This window comes from Mesoplodon densirostris, chromosome 16 (genome assembly GCF_025265405.1).
Source record: "Mesoplodon densirostris isolate mMesDen1 chromosome 16, mMesDen1 primary haplotype, whole genome shotgun sequence".
Lineage (NCBI taxonomy): Eukaryota > Metazoa > Chordata > Mammalia > Artiodactyla > Ziphiidae > Mesoplodon > Mesoplodon densirostris.
This window is the reverse complement of record NC_082676.1, coordinates 43556181-43574338: the sequence shown is the minus strand read 5'-3', so window position 1 is coordinate 43574338 and position 18158 is coordinate 43556181. Positions and strand designations below refer to the sequence as shown.

The 18158-nt window shown below is 40.0% G+C and overlaps 1 protein-coding gene across 6 annotated transcripts in view; it reads left to right on the top strand.

Annotated features, from left to right (window-relative positions):
- CRCP (CGRP receptor component) overlaps positions 1-18158 on the top strand; it is an 84288-nt gene that overhangs the window by 45669 nt on the left and 20461 nt on the right. For 2 of the 6 annotated variants that reach the window (XM_060079471.1, XM_060079472.1), the window contains exons 2-4: positions 2948-2984; positions 8110-8208; positions 11094-11188. In XM_060079471.1, coding sequence (XP_059935454.1) covers positions 2948-2984; positions 8110-8208; positions 11094-11188 — 231 coding nt within the window. The remainder of the gene's footprint in view (positions 1-2947; positions 2985-8109; positions 8209-11093; positions 11189-18158) is intronic. The other 4 variants (XM_060079473.1, XM_060079474.1, XM_060079476.1 and 1 more) reach the window with 2 other exon arrangements.

Here is an 18158-nt window from a genome sequence, read left to right as displayed (position 1 = left end):
TGCTGTACGCAGGCTTTCTGTAGTTGAGGCGAGCGGGGGCTACTCTTTGTTGCAGTGCATTAGCTTCTCATTGCTGTGGCTTCTCTTGTTGCGGAACACGGGCTGTAGGTGTGTGGGCTTCAGTAGTTGTGGTGCATGGGCTTAGTTGCTGTGCGGCATGTGGCATCTTCCTGGACCAGGGCTTGAACCTGTGTCCCCTGCATTGGCAGGCAGATTCTTAACCACTGTGCCACCAGGGAATTCCTGTCATTTTCAGCTTTAAATGAGCCATATCACATACTCTAATTATGCATTATCCTTCCTGTGTTAGGTTCCATTTATTTATTTATTTAAAAATTTTAATTAATTAATTTATTTCTGACTGTGTTGGGTCTTTGTTGCTGCACGCAGGCTTTCTCTAGTTGCAGTGAGCAGGGGCTACTCTTTATTGCAGTGCGTGGGCTTCTCATTGCGGTGGCTTCCCTTGTTGCGGAGCACGGGCTCTAGACGCACGGGCTTCAGTAGTTGTGGCACTTTGGCTCAGTAGTTGTGGCTCACCGGCCATAGAACGCAGGCTCAGTAGTTGAGGCGCACAGGCTTAGTTGCTCCGCGGCATGTGGGATCTTCCCAGACCAGGGCTCAAACCCGTGTCCCCTGAATTGGCAGGCAGATTCTTAACCACTGCGCCACCAGGGAAGTCTCCTAGGTTCCTTTTAAATATGGTGTTCTTTGTGACCTGAGTTCCATTGTGGTCATTTGGGCAAAGCAGCACTTTTGTGAAATCCTGGCTATTTGTTGAATGACTAGTAGCATTTGGTAAGCTTCACGTGCTGATTTGATTAAGTGCTGACATTACTGTGCTGATGACCTAAGGCCTAGGTTGAAGCCTGCGTTAACCACCTGCTTGTTTTGCTTTATTTGTTGACTGGGGAAACCACCCATCTATTTGGCTCATGTTTTTGAAATTTTATGTCCTCATTTTCATCATATAGCCCCATTCCTAGTTTAAGAACAAACAGTAATCTTTGTTGTACGTTATGTCAAGTCCATACTCCTTCCTGAATTTTTAGGATTCTGCATTACTGGTTTCCATTTGTTCAATCCTGTTTTATTTTTCACAATCCCATAGTTATTGTCCACTTCAGTTAGGTTTTCTACTGTGTGCCCTTGAGCAAGTTTTTAAATCTCTGAGCCTCAGTTTCATCATCTATAAAGAAGGAATCATAATAGCTCCTACATCACAGGGTTTTTAATGAGAATTTAAGTGAGGTGATATCTTTTAACAGTAATAGCCTTCGTTTAGGAGAACCTAATGAGTACCAAGAACTGTGTTACACTTTTAAAATTTGTTTTCCTTTCATCCTCAGAACAGCTTTATGAAGTAGGAAGAAGTGGTGGTTGTGGTGGTGGTAGCCCAGGCAGTAGTGATAATAGATGGTATTTATTGAGCACATACTGTGTTCCACGTACTTTACATGTTTCAAATCAATCCTGTAACAGTGTTAGAAGGTTGGTACTACAGTTGCCATTTTACTTTTTTTTTTAATTTTTTTTTTTTTGCGGTACACAGGCCTCTCACTGTTGTGGCCTCTCCCGTTGTGGAGCACAGGCTCCTGACGCGCAGGCTCAGCGGCCATGGCTCACGGGCCCAGCCGCTCCGCGGCATGTGGGATCCTCCCGGACCGGGGCACGAACCCGTGTCCCCTGCATCGGCAGGTGGACTCTCAACCTCTGCGCCACCGGGGAAGCCCAACAGTTGCCATTTTATAGATGAGGAAATTTAAGCATAGAGAGGTTAAATAACTTGCCCAAATTCACATAGCTAATGGATGGTGGAGCTGGGTTTAGAATCCAGGCTACGTTTCTAGGTACTGGTTATCTGCATTTTTTGTTTTCTATGGGGATGCTTAGCGGGGGTTAATTAACTCACTGAAACTCACATACCTTATAAGTGGCAGAGCTGGAATATGAACCCAGATTTGTCTGATTTCAAAACTGTATTCTTTTAAAATTGAAGTATAGTTGATTTACAGTGTTTCAAGTATACAGCAAAGTGATTCAGCTATACATACATATATTATGTATATATGTATTCTTTTTCAGGTTCTTTTCCATTATAGATTATTACAAGATGTTGACTGTAGTTCCGTGTGCTGTACACTATACAGTAGGTCAAAACTGTATTCTTAATTATTATACTGTACTGCCTGCAGATTGTTAAAAACAATAAGTGCTTTCTGATGTAATATTGTAGAATGGATCAGTTGTAATTTAATACACGTCACATTGCTGTGCTCATTCATACATGAAAGGTGACGTTTTGCCTTGATTGACCATTGCCACTGCTCAACACCTGAACTCTACTTGTTGAGTTGATAGAAAAGATGAACACCTTGGGAGTTTTGTGGGTATCTGGCAGGATTCCATATGTTGCTGGAATTTCCAGTGGTGATGTTAGTGTTAAGGATCCCATTTCTGGTGATTCAACAGGAGGATTTGGCTGCCCAAAATGTCAATAGCTGATGGAAGGCAGATGGTACTGTAGAGAGGACATGGCTGTGGGATGAGGTGGCACTCTGCTTCTCCAGTTAATCCTAGCACCCTCTGTTTATTGACATCCCCCTACTCCTGTGGTTTTGCCCCCGTGTTCTTCCTGTAACTAACTTCCCCTAGATATCTGACTTCTCAACTTCTGCCTACTTGGACCAGGGATAAGTATAGTATTTTAATCACCTACTTGGTGATGGATGTGTGATATATACTGTGGCTGTTAAAAGGAGAGTTTGCTCTGAATTTGTCCATCGCCAGCTAAACCAGTAAGACTTAGGACGTTTCTCAATTTTAGGTTGTAGTCCCCAAATTTCTGAACTGTGCTACTGAATCTTGACAGAGGGATTATTTTGTACATAATTTAATTCCCACAAAGGGACGTGAGCCCAGACTGATGATAATTTACTTTATTTTGCAGGAAGGATGCCAGCGCTGCGCTGCTCAGTAACTATGAGGTAAATAGCTTTGGACTATTGTGTTTTCCTCTCTGATCGTTTGCCCTTTGCTTCTGAAGATTATTCAGTTAGTTTTGGTTAGAAATGACTGAATTCATTTAGATTTGCCACTTTAAAATAGGAGAGATGGCACCATCTGGTGGACCTTGGAATAGTCTTAGCTTGGTAAATTATATACAGTAATTCAGGGAAGCTGGGAAGCCTTTAGTTTACTGTAGACAACCTTCTCCAAATCCCAAAGATTTTAGATCTTCATTTGGGATGCCTTCCTGTGATGGGAGCATCAGTTTTGGAACTGTTTCTGTTTGCAGAAGTTTTCCATTAAAATACTTAACGCCCTTTCCTAATTACCACTCTTTAGCTGTAAAATGCTTTTATAAGTTACTATTTTGATCCTCATAATAGTCTCATAAGTTTTAACACCTTCATTTTGGAAGTGAGAGTTTAGTGACTCACCATTACGAATAATTTAGTAGGAAGTAACAGGTTTGGAATTTGGGGGCTTGAGGATTGGGTTGCTGGGGAAAGAAAGGAAAGAAGTTGGTGAGAGGGAGGAGAGAACATTATTTTTGCCTACCTTCTATTTTGCCTGGGTGTTGTTTGGTACTAGCAAAACTATCTGATAGGTTAACTCCAGGTATAGAAAAAACCATTCATATATTCACTGTCCATTTTTCTTATGCCAGAGTCTAAACTTAGGAAGACTTACAGGAGATTTGAGTCTCCATTTTGTGATATATGTAGAAGGTAGTAGATTTAACCCAGTGGGCCATATTCTTTTCTTCCTAAAGGCTCATCTTAAATGGTTGCTGCTCATAATAGGAAGGAAATGGTTGTTGGTCAAGCCGTTGGCTTTTAGGAACCTCCTTCTCCAGCTTAGACTCTGGACAAGGTGTGTAGTGTTTTATCCATTGGGAAAACATTGCATTAATTGGGTCTCATGCCCCTATTTCTGAAAGGAATGACAGGCAGGGGAGGGGTTGCGTTTTATCTAGTTGCTACTGTGTTTATGATCCTATGCTTCTCTCAGTTCTCTGGTATAATCTCTAAAACAGGAGAGAGATTTCCTCCCCGACCCTTCTTAGCACTAATACACATGTGTTTCTACCTTGTGGGGAAAATTTACTTCTAAAGTTATATAGCATTTTTTCTTTCTTTTTTTTTTGTAAACTACTTTTATTACTTGCTTCATAATTTTTCTTTTCCAGAAATAAAATAGATTTTCATGTTAGAGAAGCAAGATCTTTTTAAAAAATTTTATTTATTTATTTATTTATTTTTGGCTGCGTTAGGTCTTCATTGCTGCACACGGGCTTTCTCTAGTTGCGGTAAGCGGGGGCTAATCTTTGTTGCAGTGCATGGGCTTCTTACTGCAGTGGCTTCTCTTGTTGTGGAGCACAGGCTCTAGGCACTCGGGTTTCAGTAGTTGTGGCACACGGGCTCAATAGTACTGGCTCGCGGGCTCTAGAGTGCAGGCTCAGTAGTTGTGATGCACGGGCTTAGTTGCTCCGCGACATGGGATCTTCCCAGACCAGAGCTCGAACCCGTGTCCCCTGCATTGGCAGGCGGATACTTAACCACTGCTCCACCAGGGAAGCCCTAGAAGCAAGATCTTTTAAAAAATATATATATATATATATATATTTATTTATTTATTTATTTATTTTAGGAAAATTTTTTAAAATTCAGGTACAGTCAGCATACAACATTATATTAGTTTCAAGCATACAACATAATGTTTCGATATTTGTATATATTGCAAAATGATTACCACAATAAGTCTACTTAACATCACTCACCATACATAGTTACATAATTCTTTTTTTCTTGTGTTGAGAACTTTTTAAGATTTAGTCTTTTAGCAACTTTCAAATATGCAATACAGTATTATTAACTGGTGTTGCCATGCTGTACATTATATCCCCATGACTTACTTAGTTTATAACTGGAAGTTTGTAACTTCTGACCATCTTCATCCAGTTTGCTTACTCCCCCCGCTGTCTCTGGCAACCATTTGTTCTCTGTATCTATGAGCTTGGTTTCTGGTTTTGGTTTTGGTTTTGTTTTTGTTTTAATTTTTGGCCATGATGTGTGGCATGCGGGAACTTAGTTCCCTGACCAGAGATCGAACCCACGCCCCCTACAGTGGAAGCATGGAGTCTTAACCACTGGACTGCTGGGGAAGTCCCTTTTTTATTTTCCTTTTCTTTTTTAGATTCCACGTATAAGTGATACCATGCAGTATTTGTCTTTCTCTGACTTCTTTCACTTAGCATAATGCCCTCAAGTGCCATTCACGTTGTCACAGATGGCAAGATTTCATTCTTTTTTATGGCTGAATAATATTCCTTTGTATATATATGCCACAGTTTCTTTATCCATTCATCTGTAAATGGACACTTTAGTTTATTTCCTTACCTTGGCTATTGTAAATAATGCTGCAGTGAACATGGGGGTGCATATATCCTTTGAAATTACTGTTTTTGTTTTCTTTGGATAGTTACCCAGAAGTGGAATGGCTGAATCGTATGGTAGTTCTATTTTTAATTTTTTGATGATCCTTCATACTGTTTTCCATAGTGGCTGCACCAATTAACATTCCCACCTATAAGTACACAATAGTTTCTTTTTCTCCACATCCTCCTCAATATTTATTTCTTGATTTTTTTTTTTTTTTTTTTTTTTTTTTTTTTTGCGGTACGCGGGCCTCTCACTGTTGTGGCCTCTCCCGCTGCAGAGCACAGGCTCTGGATGCGCAGGCCCAGCGGCCGTGGCTCATGGGCCCAGCCGCTCCGTGGCATGTGGGATCCTCCCAGACCAGGGCACGAACCCACATCCCCTGCATCGGCAGGTGGACTCTCAACCACTGTGCCACCAGGGCGGCCCTTCTTGACTTTTTAATAATAGCCATTCTAACAGGTGCGAGGTGGTAATCTCATTGTGGTTTTGATTTGCATTTCCCTGATGATCAGTGATGTTGAGCATCTTTTCATGTACCTGTTGGCCATCTGTATGTATTCTTTGGAAAAATGCCCATTTTTAAATTAGATTGTTTGTTTGTTTTGCTATGGAGTTGTATGAATTTATATATTTTGGATATTAACCCCTTATCAGCTACATGATTTGCAGATATTTTCTCCCATTCAGTAGGTTGCATTTTGTTGATGATTTTCTTTGCTGCACAGCAGCTTTTTAGTTTGATGTAGTCCCACTTGTTTATTTTTGCCTTTGTTGTCTTAGCTTTTGGTGTTAAATCCAAAAAGTCATTGCCAAGACCAATGTCAGGGAGGTTACTGCCTATGTTTTCTTCTAGGAGTTTTATGGTTTCAGGTCTTACATCATCAAGTCTTTAATCCATTTTGAGTTAATTTTTGTGTATGGTGTATATAGTTTCATTCTTTTGCATGTGGCTGTCCAGTTTTCCCAACACCATTTATTGAGGAGACTATCCTTTCCCATTGTGTATTCTTGGCTCCTTTATCATAAATTAATTGACCATATATGTGTGGATTTATATCTGGGCTCTCTATTCTGTTCCGTTGATCTCTGCATCTGTTTTAGGCCAATACCATACTGTTTTGATTACTATAGCTTTGTAATGTAGTTTGAAACCAGGGAGTGTGATGCCTCCAACTTTGTTCTTCATTCTCAAGATTGCTTTGACTATTCTGGATCTTTTGTGATTCCATACAAATTTTGGGATTGTTCTATTTCTGTGAAATATGCATTTGGAATTTTGATGAGAATTGCATTGAACCTGTAGTTTGCTTTGGGTAGTATGGACATTTTAGCAATATTAGTTCTTCCAATGCGTGAACATTTATGTGTGTCTTCTTCAGTTTCTTTCATCAGTGTCTTATAGTTTCTACCTTACAGGTCTTTTGCCTCCCTGGTTAAACTTATTCCTAATTTTATCTTTTTTGTTGCAATTATAATAAATAGGATTGTTTTCTTAATTTCTCTTTTAATAGTTTGTTATTAGTGTATAGAAACATAACAGATTCCTGTATGTTGATTTTGTATCCTGCAACTTTACTGAATTCATTTATTCTAACAGTTTTTTGGTGGAGTCTTCAGGGATTTCTATAAGTCATACCATGTCATCTGTAAATAGTGACAGTTTTACTTTTTCCTTTCCCATTTGGATGGCTAAATTTTATTCCTTTTCTTGCCTAATTGCCCTGGCTAGGACTTCCAATACTATGTTGAATAAAAGAGGCAAGAGTGGGCACCATTGTCTTATTCCTGATCTTAGAGAAGCTTTTAGCTTTTCACTGTGGAGTATGATGTTAGCTCTGGGCTTATCATGTATAGCCTTTATTATGTTGAGGTATGTTTCCTCTGTACCCACTTTGTTTAGAGTTTTGATCATAGATGTTGAATTTTGTCAAATGCTTTTTCTGCATCTATTGAGATGATCATATTATAGAAAAATTTACTTTCAAATACTTAGAATATTATTTTTGAGAGCCGAGGAGATCAGTTATATGGTGTGTATTGGTAGGAAACACTTGAAATAGTTTATGTAAACAAATGAATTTGCACTATTTGACTTAGATAAAAGAGCATTTTTATTTTATTATTATTTTAAAATTTTATTTTAATTAATTAATTAATTTATTTATTTGGGCTGTGTTGGGTCTTTGTTGTTTTGCGCGGGCTTTCTCTAGTTGTGGCGAGTGGGAGCTACTCTTCATTGCAGTGCACTGGCTTCTCATTGTGGTGGTTTCTCTTGTGGAGCACGGACTCTAGGCACACGGGCTTCAGTAGCTGTGGCACGTGAGCTCAGTAGTTGTGGCTCATGGGCTCTAGAGCACAGGCTCAGTAGTTGTGGCGCACAGGCTTAGTTGCTCCGTGGCATGTGGGATCTTCCCGGACCAGGGCTCGAACCTTTGTCCCCTGAATTGGCAGGCAGATTCTTAACCACTGTGCCACCCGGGAAGCCCAAGAGCATTTTTAAAAAGTCACATTCTTCTTGGACTTATTTGCTCTAATGCAAGAGTTTGGGGGAGGGTTTATGAGAAGAAAAGAGATATTATTCTCTTTATCTTTTAAAATCATTGACCTTGGAATAGATACATTTCTCAAATTTATTTATGGAAATCTTTTGTATATCTCTTCCTAGGTGTTCCAGTTACTAACTGATATGAAAGAGCAGCGTAAAGAAAGTGGAAAGAATAAACACAGTTCTGGGCAACAGAACTTGAATACTATCACGTATGAAGTAAGCCTAGGTTTTTGGAAGGTCTACCCAAACTACCATTGAAGGGGGTTGGTTTATCTTGCTGATGACTGGCCACCGAATCATGACTACCTATTATCTGATTTGAGTAGGTTTACTGTAACCCAGTTTTTATCCTGTTTATAGAAGTGGAAAGAGTTTGGCCAATTGCGAGTGTTAACCAATTGCAAAGTCAGAGGAGAGAATAATTAAAAGTCTGCCATCACTTCTAATACCAACTGCAAGGCGGGGAGCCCCACGACCACCCTCAGGTTCAATAATTCACTGGAAGTACTCACGGAACTTGCTAAAAGCTATTATATTCACCGGTGCAGGTTATTACAAGGAAAAGATACAGATTAAATTTGGCCAAGGGAAGAAGCAAATGGGGCAGGTGCCAGGAGAAATACCAAATGCAGAGATTCCATTGTTCTCTAATGTGGAGTCAGAGCACATTTCTCTTGAAATCAGTGTGTGTTAATACACACAGAATATTGCCAACCAAGGAAGCTCGGCCAAGCTTTGGTGTCCAGAATTTTTATTGGGGCTCCATTACCTAGTCATGATTGAATGATTGATTGCCTGTGTAATTCATGTTAGCCTCCAGGTCTACTGATACTGCATGATCCAAAGCCCCTACTCTAAGTCACATTGTTAAGACCATCCAGTAGGACATAAGGCCCCCAGGCAAAGATACTCCTATTAGATATAATGTTCCAGGAGTATGGAGATTACCTCCCAGAAGCTGAGGGCAAAGTCCAAGCTCTCTGTTTTAGAGAAACCAAATTCTTTATTACAGAGAAAGTGATACTTTTTATGGTAGAAAACTTAGAAAGTACAAAAAAGCATAAAGAAGAAATCAAAAGTAATTCATAGTCTTAATATCTAGTTGATAGTTTGTTGCATTCTCTCCCAGTCTTATGCTTAAGCTGTTGTATTTGTTATATGATGTTTGATTTTTGTATCTGTCATTTTGTTTTTTCTTGTTATTTGCTTTCAGTTTTGATTTTGTCTTTAAAGAGGTTTAGATTTAACTCTTTTTTTTTTTTTTTTTTTTTTTTTTTCGGTATGCGGGCCTCTCACTGCTGTGGCCTCCCCCGTTGCGGAGCACAGGCTCCGGACGCGCAGGCTCCGGACGCGCAGGCTCAGCGGCCATGGCTCACGGGCCCAGCCGCTCCGCGGCATATGGGATCCTCCCAGACCGGGGCACGAACCCGTATCCCCTGCATCGGCAGGCGGACTCTCAACCACTTGCGCCACCAGGGAGGCCCAAGATTTAACTCTTTTTAAATTTATCTTTTCAAAGACATTTTTAAACTTGCATTAAGGTATCATAATCTCTTTTAAGGAAAATGAGGAATTTAACACTTTTGTCACCATTCCTTCCCATCTGATTTTTTTCATTTAATTGTGTGTTTAGAACCCTACCGTTCATTTATTCATTTGTGTTCTTTCACATTATATAGTTCATCTCTTTCAAAGAAGAAAAAAAAAGATGGTTGGTAATTAGTTTTATACACATTTCAAACTATCAAGCACCCTTAACTACACAGTTAATTCGTTTATGCTCACTATCACTCTTATTAATTTTTTTAAATTTAATTAATTAATTTATTTTTGGCTGAATTGGGTCTTTGTTTCTGCATGTGGGCTTTCTCTAGTTGCAGCGAGTGGGGGCTACTCTTCATTGTGGTGCACGGACCTCTCATTGCGGTGGCTTCTCCTGTTGTGGAGCATGGGCTCTAGGCATGCAAGCTTCAGCAGTTGTGGAGCACAGGCTCTAGAGCACAGGCTCAGTAGTTGTGGACCACGGACTTAGTTGCTCTGTGGCACGTGGGATCTTCCCTGACCAGGGATGGAACCCATGTCCCCTGCACTGGCAGGCAGATTCTTAACTACTGCACCACCAGGGAAGTCCCCACTCTATTAATTCTTAAGTTCTTGCTTTTAATTTTTGGTGCCTTAAGGAAAGTTACTTTGGTAATAAATGTGCCCTTCTGATTTTGTGATACAGAGTACATGGTATCAGTGTCTTATTACTGATGCTGTTAACTTTGATCACTTGGTTAAGGTGGTGTCTGCCTGGTTTCTTCACTGTAAAGTTACTGTTTTTCCATTTCCATATTCTGTTAATTGGCAAAGAGTCACCTAGTCCAGCCCACATACCAGGGGAAGGGGAATAGGCTTCATCTCCTAAGGGAGGGATATTAAAGAATTTGAGGACACACATTAAAACTAGCACAGTAATTAATAAATATTTTGGGGAAGCTGCTTTGAGACCATGCAAATATCCTACTTCTTAAGCTTTTGCCAGTTAATTTTAGTATTCATTGGTGGATCCTTCCTGCAGTAATTATTCCTATGGTGCGATTGCCTAATGGTGATTTATTTCCCTCATTCTTTCTATGTTTAATTGTTAGAATTCTTTGTAAGAAAGAGTTGTTCCTTCTAATCCATTTATTGGGTCATTTATATATGGACTTATGGCTATTTATTTATTCTTTGGGTTCCCTGTCTATAAAAAATTGATACATGATAACACAGTTGTCAGACTGAGTTTTTTCTTTAAGATCAGAAAAGCTTTATTCTAAAATTTCAGTAATCTTTTTGTTCTAGCTACTGGTTTTATTTTTGAGGAATTCCTATTATATGAAGATTGACTCTGCTGAAGGCATTTGTTTTACAAAAGATTTTTGAAGCAAAATTTTAGAATACTAAATTATAGCCATTGCCTTCTCTTTTTGTCATTTGGGGTTGAAGGCATTTGTTTTACAAAAGATTTTTGAAGCAAAATTTTAGAATACTAAATTATAGCCATTGCCTTCTCTTTTTGTCATTTGGGGTTGTTTGTCTTATGCTTGCCTTTCCCTTTTTTTTTTTTTTTGTAGACATTAAAATACATATCAAAAACACCATGCAGGCACCAGAGTCCTGAGATTGTGAGAGAATTTCTCACAGCAGTGAAAAGCCACAAGTTAACCAAGTAAGTAAAAATAATCTTAAGTGGGAAAAGACTGACACATAATGAAAATGATAGCTTATAAAAGTCATCCTCAGCAACTGTGTATTTATATTAGGTTGGGTTTTGAATTGTAATCAGTACACAGGGCGTAGGGTCATGGTATTGTATAAATTGATTGATTGATTGATTGATTGATTGATTGATTGCTGCTTTGGGTCTTAGTTGCTGTGCGCGGGCTTCTCATCGTGGTGGCTTGTTGTGGAGCATGGGCTCTAGGCTCGCGGGCTCTAAAGCACAGGCTCAGTAGTTGTGGTGCACGGGCTTAGCTGCTCCACGGCATGTGGGATATTCCTGGATCAGGGATCGAACCTGTGTCCCCTGCATTGGCAGGCGGATTCTCACTGCGCCACCAGGGAAGTCCCAGGGTCATGGTACTGTAGATGAAACAACTGAGACTTAGGCACTGGGATCCTTCTAGAGCCAGAAACAGAATGTAGTGGGCTTTTTAATCTCAAAAATCTTTCCCAAAAATCTTCCCATAACCCCTTCCCAGCATTCAGACTAAATTGGTTGAAAAATGGGATTCACAAATTGAAGTGCTTTTTATAAAGTTGATGAATTAAGTCATTTGACATTTGTGTTTCTTTGGGGCAAAAATGGCTTGATAATATTCTGTCTACTCTTCTAGTGCCCATTTACTTTCTTGGTGACTTTCTTGAGTAAGTTAAGTTTGTAGGATTAAAAACTTTAAGAATTAGGTCAAAAGTTTCCATGAGAAGAAAACTAGCCCACGTCTTTTAGAATTGATACTAGAGCTGATAAATCCAAAAAGCTTTTGTCAGTCATTGAGAATAATAATTTTCTTTTGGAGGAAACATTTGGTGTTAGTTCAGGCGCACAGTTGATACACTATCAGTAAACTAAGTGCCCTTCTCCCCTTGCCTCTCTTCTCTAAATGAACTCTGAAGACAAACATCTTTCAAATGTGTGCATATGTGTGCTTGTGTGTATGTGTACAGTTTGTTTTATTTTTGTGAGAAAATACACATAACATAAAATTTACCATCTTAACCATTTTTTAAAAATTTATTTATTTTTTTTGGCTGCGTTGGGTCTTTGTTGCAGTGCGCAGGCTTCTCATTGCAGTGGCTTCTCTTGTTGCGGAGCACAGGCTCTAGGCACACGGACTTCAGTAGTTGTGACACATGGGCTCAGTAGTTGCGGCTTGCAGGCTCTAGAGCGCAGGCTTAGTAGTTGAGGTGCATGGGCACAGGGTTGAATGATCTTTTCTTTTAGCACGTTAAAGATGTTAGTTCAGTATCTTCTGATTGCCGTGGTTTCTGACGAGAAATCTGTGGTCATGCCAATATGTAATGTATTGTTTTCCTCTGACTGTTTTCAAAACTTTTCTTTACGTTTGGTCTTTGAAGATTTGATTATGATTTTTTTTTTTTTAGTTTATCTCTGCTGAGCTTCTTGATTATGTAAATTTTTGTGTCTTACCCAATTTGTGAAGTTTTGGGTCATTGTTTCTTTAAATATTTTTTTTCTGCCCCAGTGTCTTCCTCCTTTCTTTTCAAAACTCCAAAGACACAACTGTTAGAACTCTGATAATTGTTCTATAGTCCCCAAGCCTCTGTTTTTGTTGTTGTTTAAAGACAAGGAAACTTTTTAATTGAAGTATGGTTGATTTACAATTTTGTGTTAGTTTCAGGTATACAGTATAGTGATTCAGTTATACATATATATATTCTTTTCCGTTATAGGTTATTACAGGATATTGAATATAGTTCCCTGTGCTATATAGTGGGTCCTTGTTGTTTATCTATTTTATATATACTAGTGTGTCTGTTAATCCTAAATCCCTAATTTATCCCTCCACACCTTTCCCCTCCTTTCCCCTTTGGTAACCATAAGTTTCTCTTCTATGTCTGTGAGTCTTTTTCTGTTTTGTAAAAAAGTTCATTTGTATTTTTTTTTTTAGATTCCACATATAAGTGATATCATATGATATTTGTCTTTCTCTGTCTGACTTACTTCACTTAGTATGATAATCTATTGGTCCATCCATGTTGCTGCAAATGGTATTATTTCATTCTTTTTTATGGCTGAGTAATATTCCATTGTCACACACACACACACACACACACACACACACACACACACACACACACACACACACACACACACACACACACACACACACACACACACACACACACACACACACACACACACACACACACACACACACACACACACACACACACACACCTTCTTTAACCATTCATCTCTTGATGGACACTTAGTCCCTTCTGGGACTCCCAAACTGTATATTGGTCCACTTCTTGGTGCTCCACAGACCTCTTAGGCTTTGTCCACTTTTCTTTAATCTTCTTTTTTTCTGTTCAAGTTCATCGATTCTTTGTTCTGCCTGTTCATATCTGCCTTCAAATCCCTTTAGTGTTTTTCATCTCAGTCATTGTACTTTCCAGCTCTGGAATTTCTTTTTGTTTTGTTTGTTTGTTTGTGTCTCTTATTGATATTTCCATTTTGTTTATACATTGTTTACTTTCTCCACATCTTCCTTTAATTCTAGGAGCATCTTTTTTTTTAATTAAAAAAATTAATTAGCTAATTAATTTTTGGCTGGGTTGGGTCTGTTGCTGTGTGTGGCTTTCTTTAGTTGTGGTGAGCGGGGGCTACTCTTTGTTGTGGTACACGGGCTTCTAATTGCATTGTTTCTCTTGTTGTAGAGCATGGACTCTAGGCACACAGGCTTCAGTAATTGTGGCTTGTGGGCTGTAGATCACAGGCTCAGTTGTTGTGGTGCACTGGCTTAGTTGCTCTGCGGCATGTGGGATCTTCCTGGACCAGCGCTCAAACCTGTGTCCCCTGCCTTGGCAGGCGGATTCTTAACCACTGCGCCACCAGGGAAGCCCCTCATTCTTGGAGCCTCTTTAAGACAGTTGTTTTAAAGCCTTTGTCTAGTAGACCGGCCATCAGGTTTTTTTCAGGGACGTTTTCTATTGATTTATTTTTTTCCTTTGAATGGGCCATACTAAGCTGTTTCTTTGTTTACCTTGTGATTTCTTGTTGAAAACTGGACATTTGATCTAATAATGTTGTAACTCTGGAAATCAGATTTTCTTCTTTCCCCTAGGCTTGCTGATTTTTGTTTATTGTTTGCTATTTTTGTCTTGTAGGCTGTCTCTGCTACGGATCAGCTTGAGGTGTAAACCCAGGGTCTTCTCGGGTCTTTTCTGAGTGTGCCTCTTTCCCTAGGCATGCACAGTCACTCTGATTTTTCCCATATATGCAGTTATTTTTGAATGTCCCAGCCTTTAGTGTCTGAACTTTAGGGAGGAAAAAAAAAAAAAAAAGAAGGGTTAGGGGAAAAAAGGACACCAGCCCTTTAAATTCTACAAGTCACTTCAGCTGGAGGGGGAGGTGCAACAACAATGGCTGCTGCCCCTTTGCTTGCACCTCTGTGATCAGAAGCTATAGTCAGTGATTAGAGCACAGATCCTTGATATTTGGAGGACAGGGTACTTTTTGCCCTCTCTAGCTTCCACAAGCTGTGTACAAGCTGCTCCAGGAACGTGGGCACAGCTGCCTGCCACTGGAGTTGGGGGATGAGTGCTGCTACTGTGCTAAGATCTAAAATTGACTAAAATTAACTGCTTTTTACCTTCCAAAAGTTCCCCTGGAAGTTGCAAGCCTTCAGTAGACTTCAGAGTTTCAAAATAGTTAATATCAGACAGATTCCAGCAGTACAGTTGTTTTCTAGGTGGGGAGACAGATTTCTGGTACTTCCTACTCTGGCACCTTTGCAGAATTTTTTTTTTTTTTTTAAGACTTCATGTTTTTAGATCAGTTTTAGGTTTATAGCAACATAAGGGGAAGGTGCAGAGATTTCCCATATGTTCCACCCCCCTCACATCCATAGCATCCCTCATTATCAACATCCCCCATCAGAGTGGTAAATTTGTTATAATCAGTGAACCTACATTGACATGCCATTAACACTAAAAGTTCATAGTTTATATTAGGGTTTACTTGTGGTGGTGAACAGTTCTTTGGATTTGGACAAATTTGTAATGACGTGTGTCCACTGTTATGGTATCATACAGATTATTTTCTCTGACCTAGAAATCCTCTGTGCTCCACCTATTTATTCCTTCCTTCCCATTCACAACCCGTGGAAATCACTGATCTTTTTACTGTCTATCTAGTTTTGCCATTTTCAGAAAGTCATGTAATTGGAACCATACAATATGTAGTCTTTTCAGGATGCATTTAAAGTTCCTTCATGCCTTTTCATGGTTTCATAGCTCATTTCTTTTTAGCACTGAATAATAATCCATTGTCTGAATGTACCACAGTTTAGTAATCCATTACCTACTGAAGGACATCTTGGTTGCTTCCCGAGTTTTGGCATTTATCAAGAAAAGCTACTGGGCTTCCCTGGTGGCGCAGTGGTTGAGAGTCTGCCTGCCGACGCAGGGGACACGGGTTCGTGCCCCACTCTGGGAGGATCCCACGTACCGTGGAGCGGCTGGGCCTGTGAGCCATGGCCGCTGAGCCTGCGCATCTGGAGCCTGTGCTCCGCAACAGGAGAGGCCACAACAGTGAGAGGCCCACATACCGCAAAAAAAAAAGAAAAAGAGAAGCTACTATAAACATTTGTGTGCAGGTTTTTTGTCAACATAAGTTTTCAGCTCCTTTGGGTAAATACTAAGAAGCTGGATCTATATAGTAAGAGTATATTTAGTTTTGTAAGAAACCTGGACTGTCTTCCAAAATGGCTGTACCATTTTGCATCTCCACCATCAGTGAATGAGAGTTCCTGTTGCTTCACATTCTCATCAGCATTTGGTGTTGTTAATGTTCTGGATTTTGGCCATTCTAATAGGTATATAGTGGTATCTCGTTGTAATTTGCACTTCCCTGATGACATATGATGTGGAGCATCTTTCATAAGCTTATTTGCCAGCTGTGTATCTTCTTTGGTGAGGTGTCCATTCAGGTCTTTTTTTTTTTAGTGGGTGAAAAAACATAATACCTTGTTTTTATTTGTACTTCTGTACAAATGAATGAAGTTGAGCATCTCTTCCAGTGTTTAAAAGCTTTTTCTGTGAACTACCTATTAACATCCTTCATCCACTTATTTTTTTTAAAATAAATTTATTTATTTATTTTTGGCTGCATTGGGTCTTTGTTGCTGAGTGTGGGCTTTCTCTGGTTGCGGCGAGTGGGGGCTACTCTTCATTGCAGTGCTTGGGCTTCACACTGGGGTGGCTTCCCTTGTTGCGGAGCATGGGTTCTAGGCACGCAGGCTTCAGTAGTTGTGGCACATGGGCTCAGTAGTTGTGGCTTGCGGTATCTAGAGCACAGGCTCAGTAGTTGTGGTGCATGGGCTTAGTTGCTCCGCAGCATGCGGGATCTTCCCGGACCAGGGCTCAAACCCATGTCCCCTGCGTTGGCAGGCAGATCCTTAACCACTGTGCCACCAGGGAAGTCCCTTTCATCCACTTAATTCTTGTTTGTTTGTTTGTTTGTTTTTCCAGTATAGTTGATTTACAATATGGTGTTAGTTTCAGGTGTACAGCCTAGTGATTGAGTATTTTTTGCAGATTATACTCCATTATAGGTTATTACAAGATTATGGGTATAATTCCCTGTGCTATGTAGTAAATCCTTGATGCTTATCTATTTTATGTATAGTAATTTGTATCTGTTAATCCCATACCTATAATTTATCCCCTCTCCTTCCCCCTCCCTTTCGGTAGCCACAAGTTTGTTTTATATATCTGTGTGTCTGTTTTGCATATGTATTCATTTGTATTATTTTTTTATTTTTAATTAAAAAAAATTTTTGGCCATACCGTGCAGCATGTGGGATCTTAGTTCCCCAACCAAGGATCGAACCCATACCCCCTGCAGTGGAAGCATGGAGTCTTAACCACTGGCCCGCCAGGGAAGTCCCTGTACTATTTTTTTAGGTTCTGCATATAAGCGATATTGTATAGTATTTGTTTTTCTCTGTCTGACTTATTTCACTACACATAATATTCTCTAGGTCCATCCACATTGCTGCAAATAGCAGTGTTTCATTCATTTTTTTTTAGCTAATACTCCACTGTGTGTATATGTGTGTGTGTATATGTACATATATGTGTATACATATATATGTGTGTATATATATACATATATATACACACACACACACATATATATATACACACATACATATACACACACACACCACGTTTTAATCCGGTCATCTGTCTATGGGGCACTTGGGTTGCTTCCATGTCTTGGCTATCGTAAGTGGTTCTTTTGCCCATTTTAAAAATTGGGTTGGGGCTTCCCTGGTGGCGCAGTGGTTGGGAGTCTGCCTGCCGATGCAGGGGACGCGGGTTCATGCCCCGGTCCGGGAGGATCCCACATGCCGTGGAGCGGCTGGGCCATGGGCCATGGCCACTGGGCCTGTGCGTCCGGAGCCTGTGCTCTGCAGCGGGAGAGGCCACAGCAGTGAGAGGCCCGCATACCGCAAAAAAAAAAAAAAAAATTGGGGTTGTTTGTTTTTTTTTTTTTTAGCAGTACGCGGACCTCTCACTGTTGTGGCCTCTCCTGTTGTGGAGCACAGGCTCCGGACGTGCAGGCTCAGTGGCCGTGGCTCACGGGCCCAGCCGCTCCGTGGCATGTGGGATCCTCCTGGACCAGGGCACGAACCTGCGTCCCCTGCATCAGCAGGCGGACTCTCAACCACTGCGCCACCAGAGAAGCCCTGGTTGTTTGTTTTTTTATTGCTGAGTTTTAAGAATTCTTTCTGTGTTTTGGATAACCGTCCTTTATCACGCGTCTTTTGGAAATATTTTCTCTCAGTCTGTGGTTTATCTTGTTTTCTTGACTTTGTGTTTCATAGAGCAAATATTTTTAATTTTAATGAAGTCCAATTTATCAATTATTTCTTTTGTGGATTGTG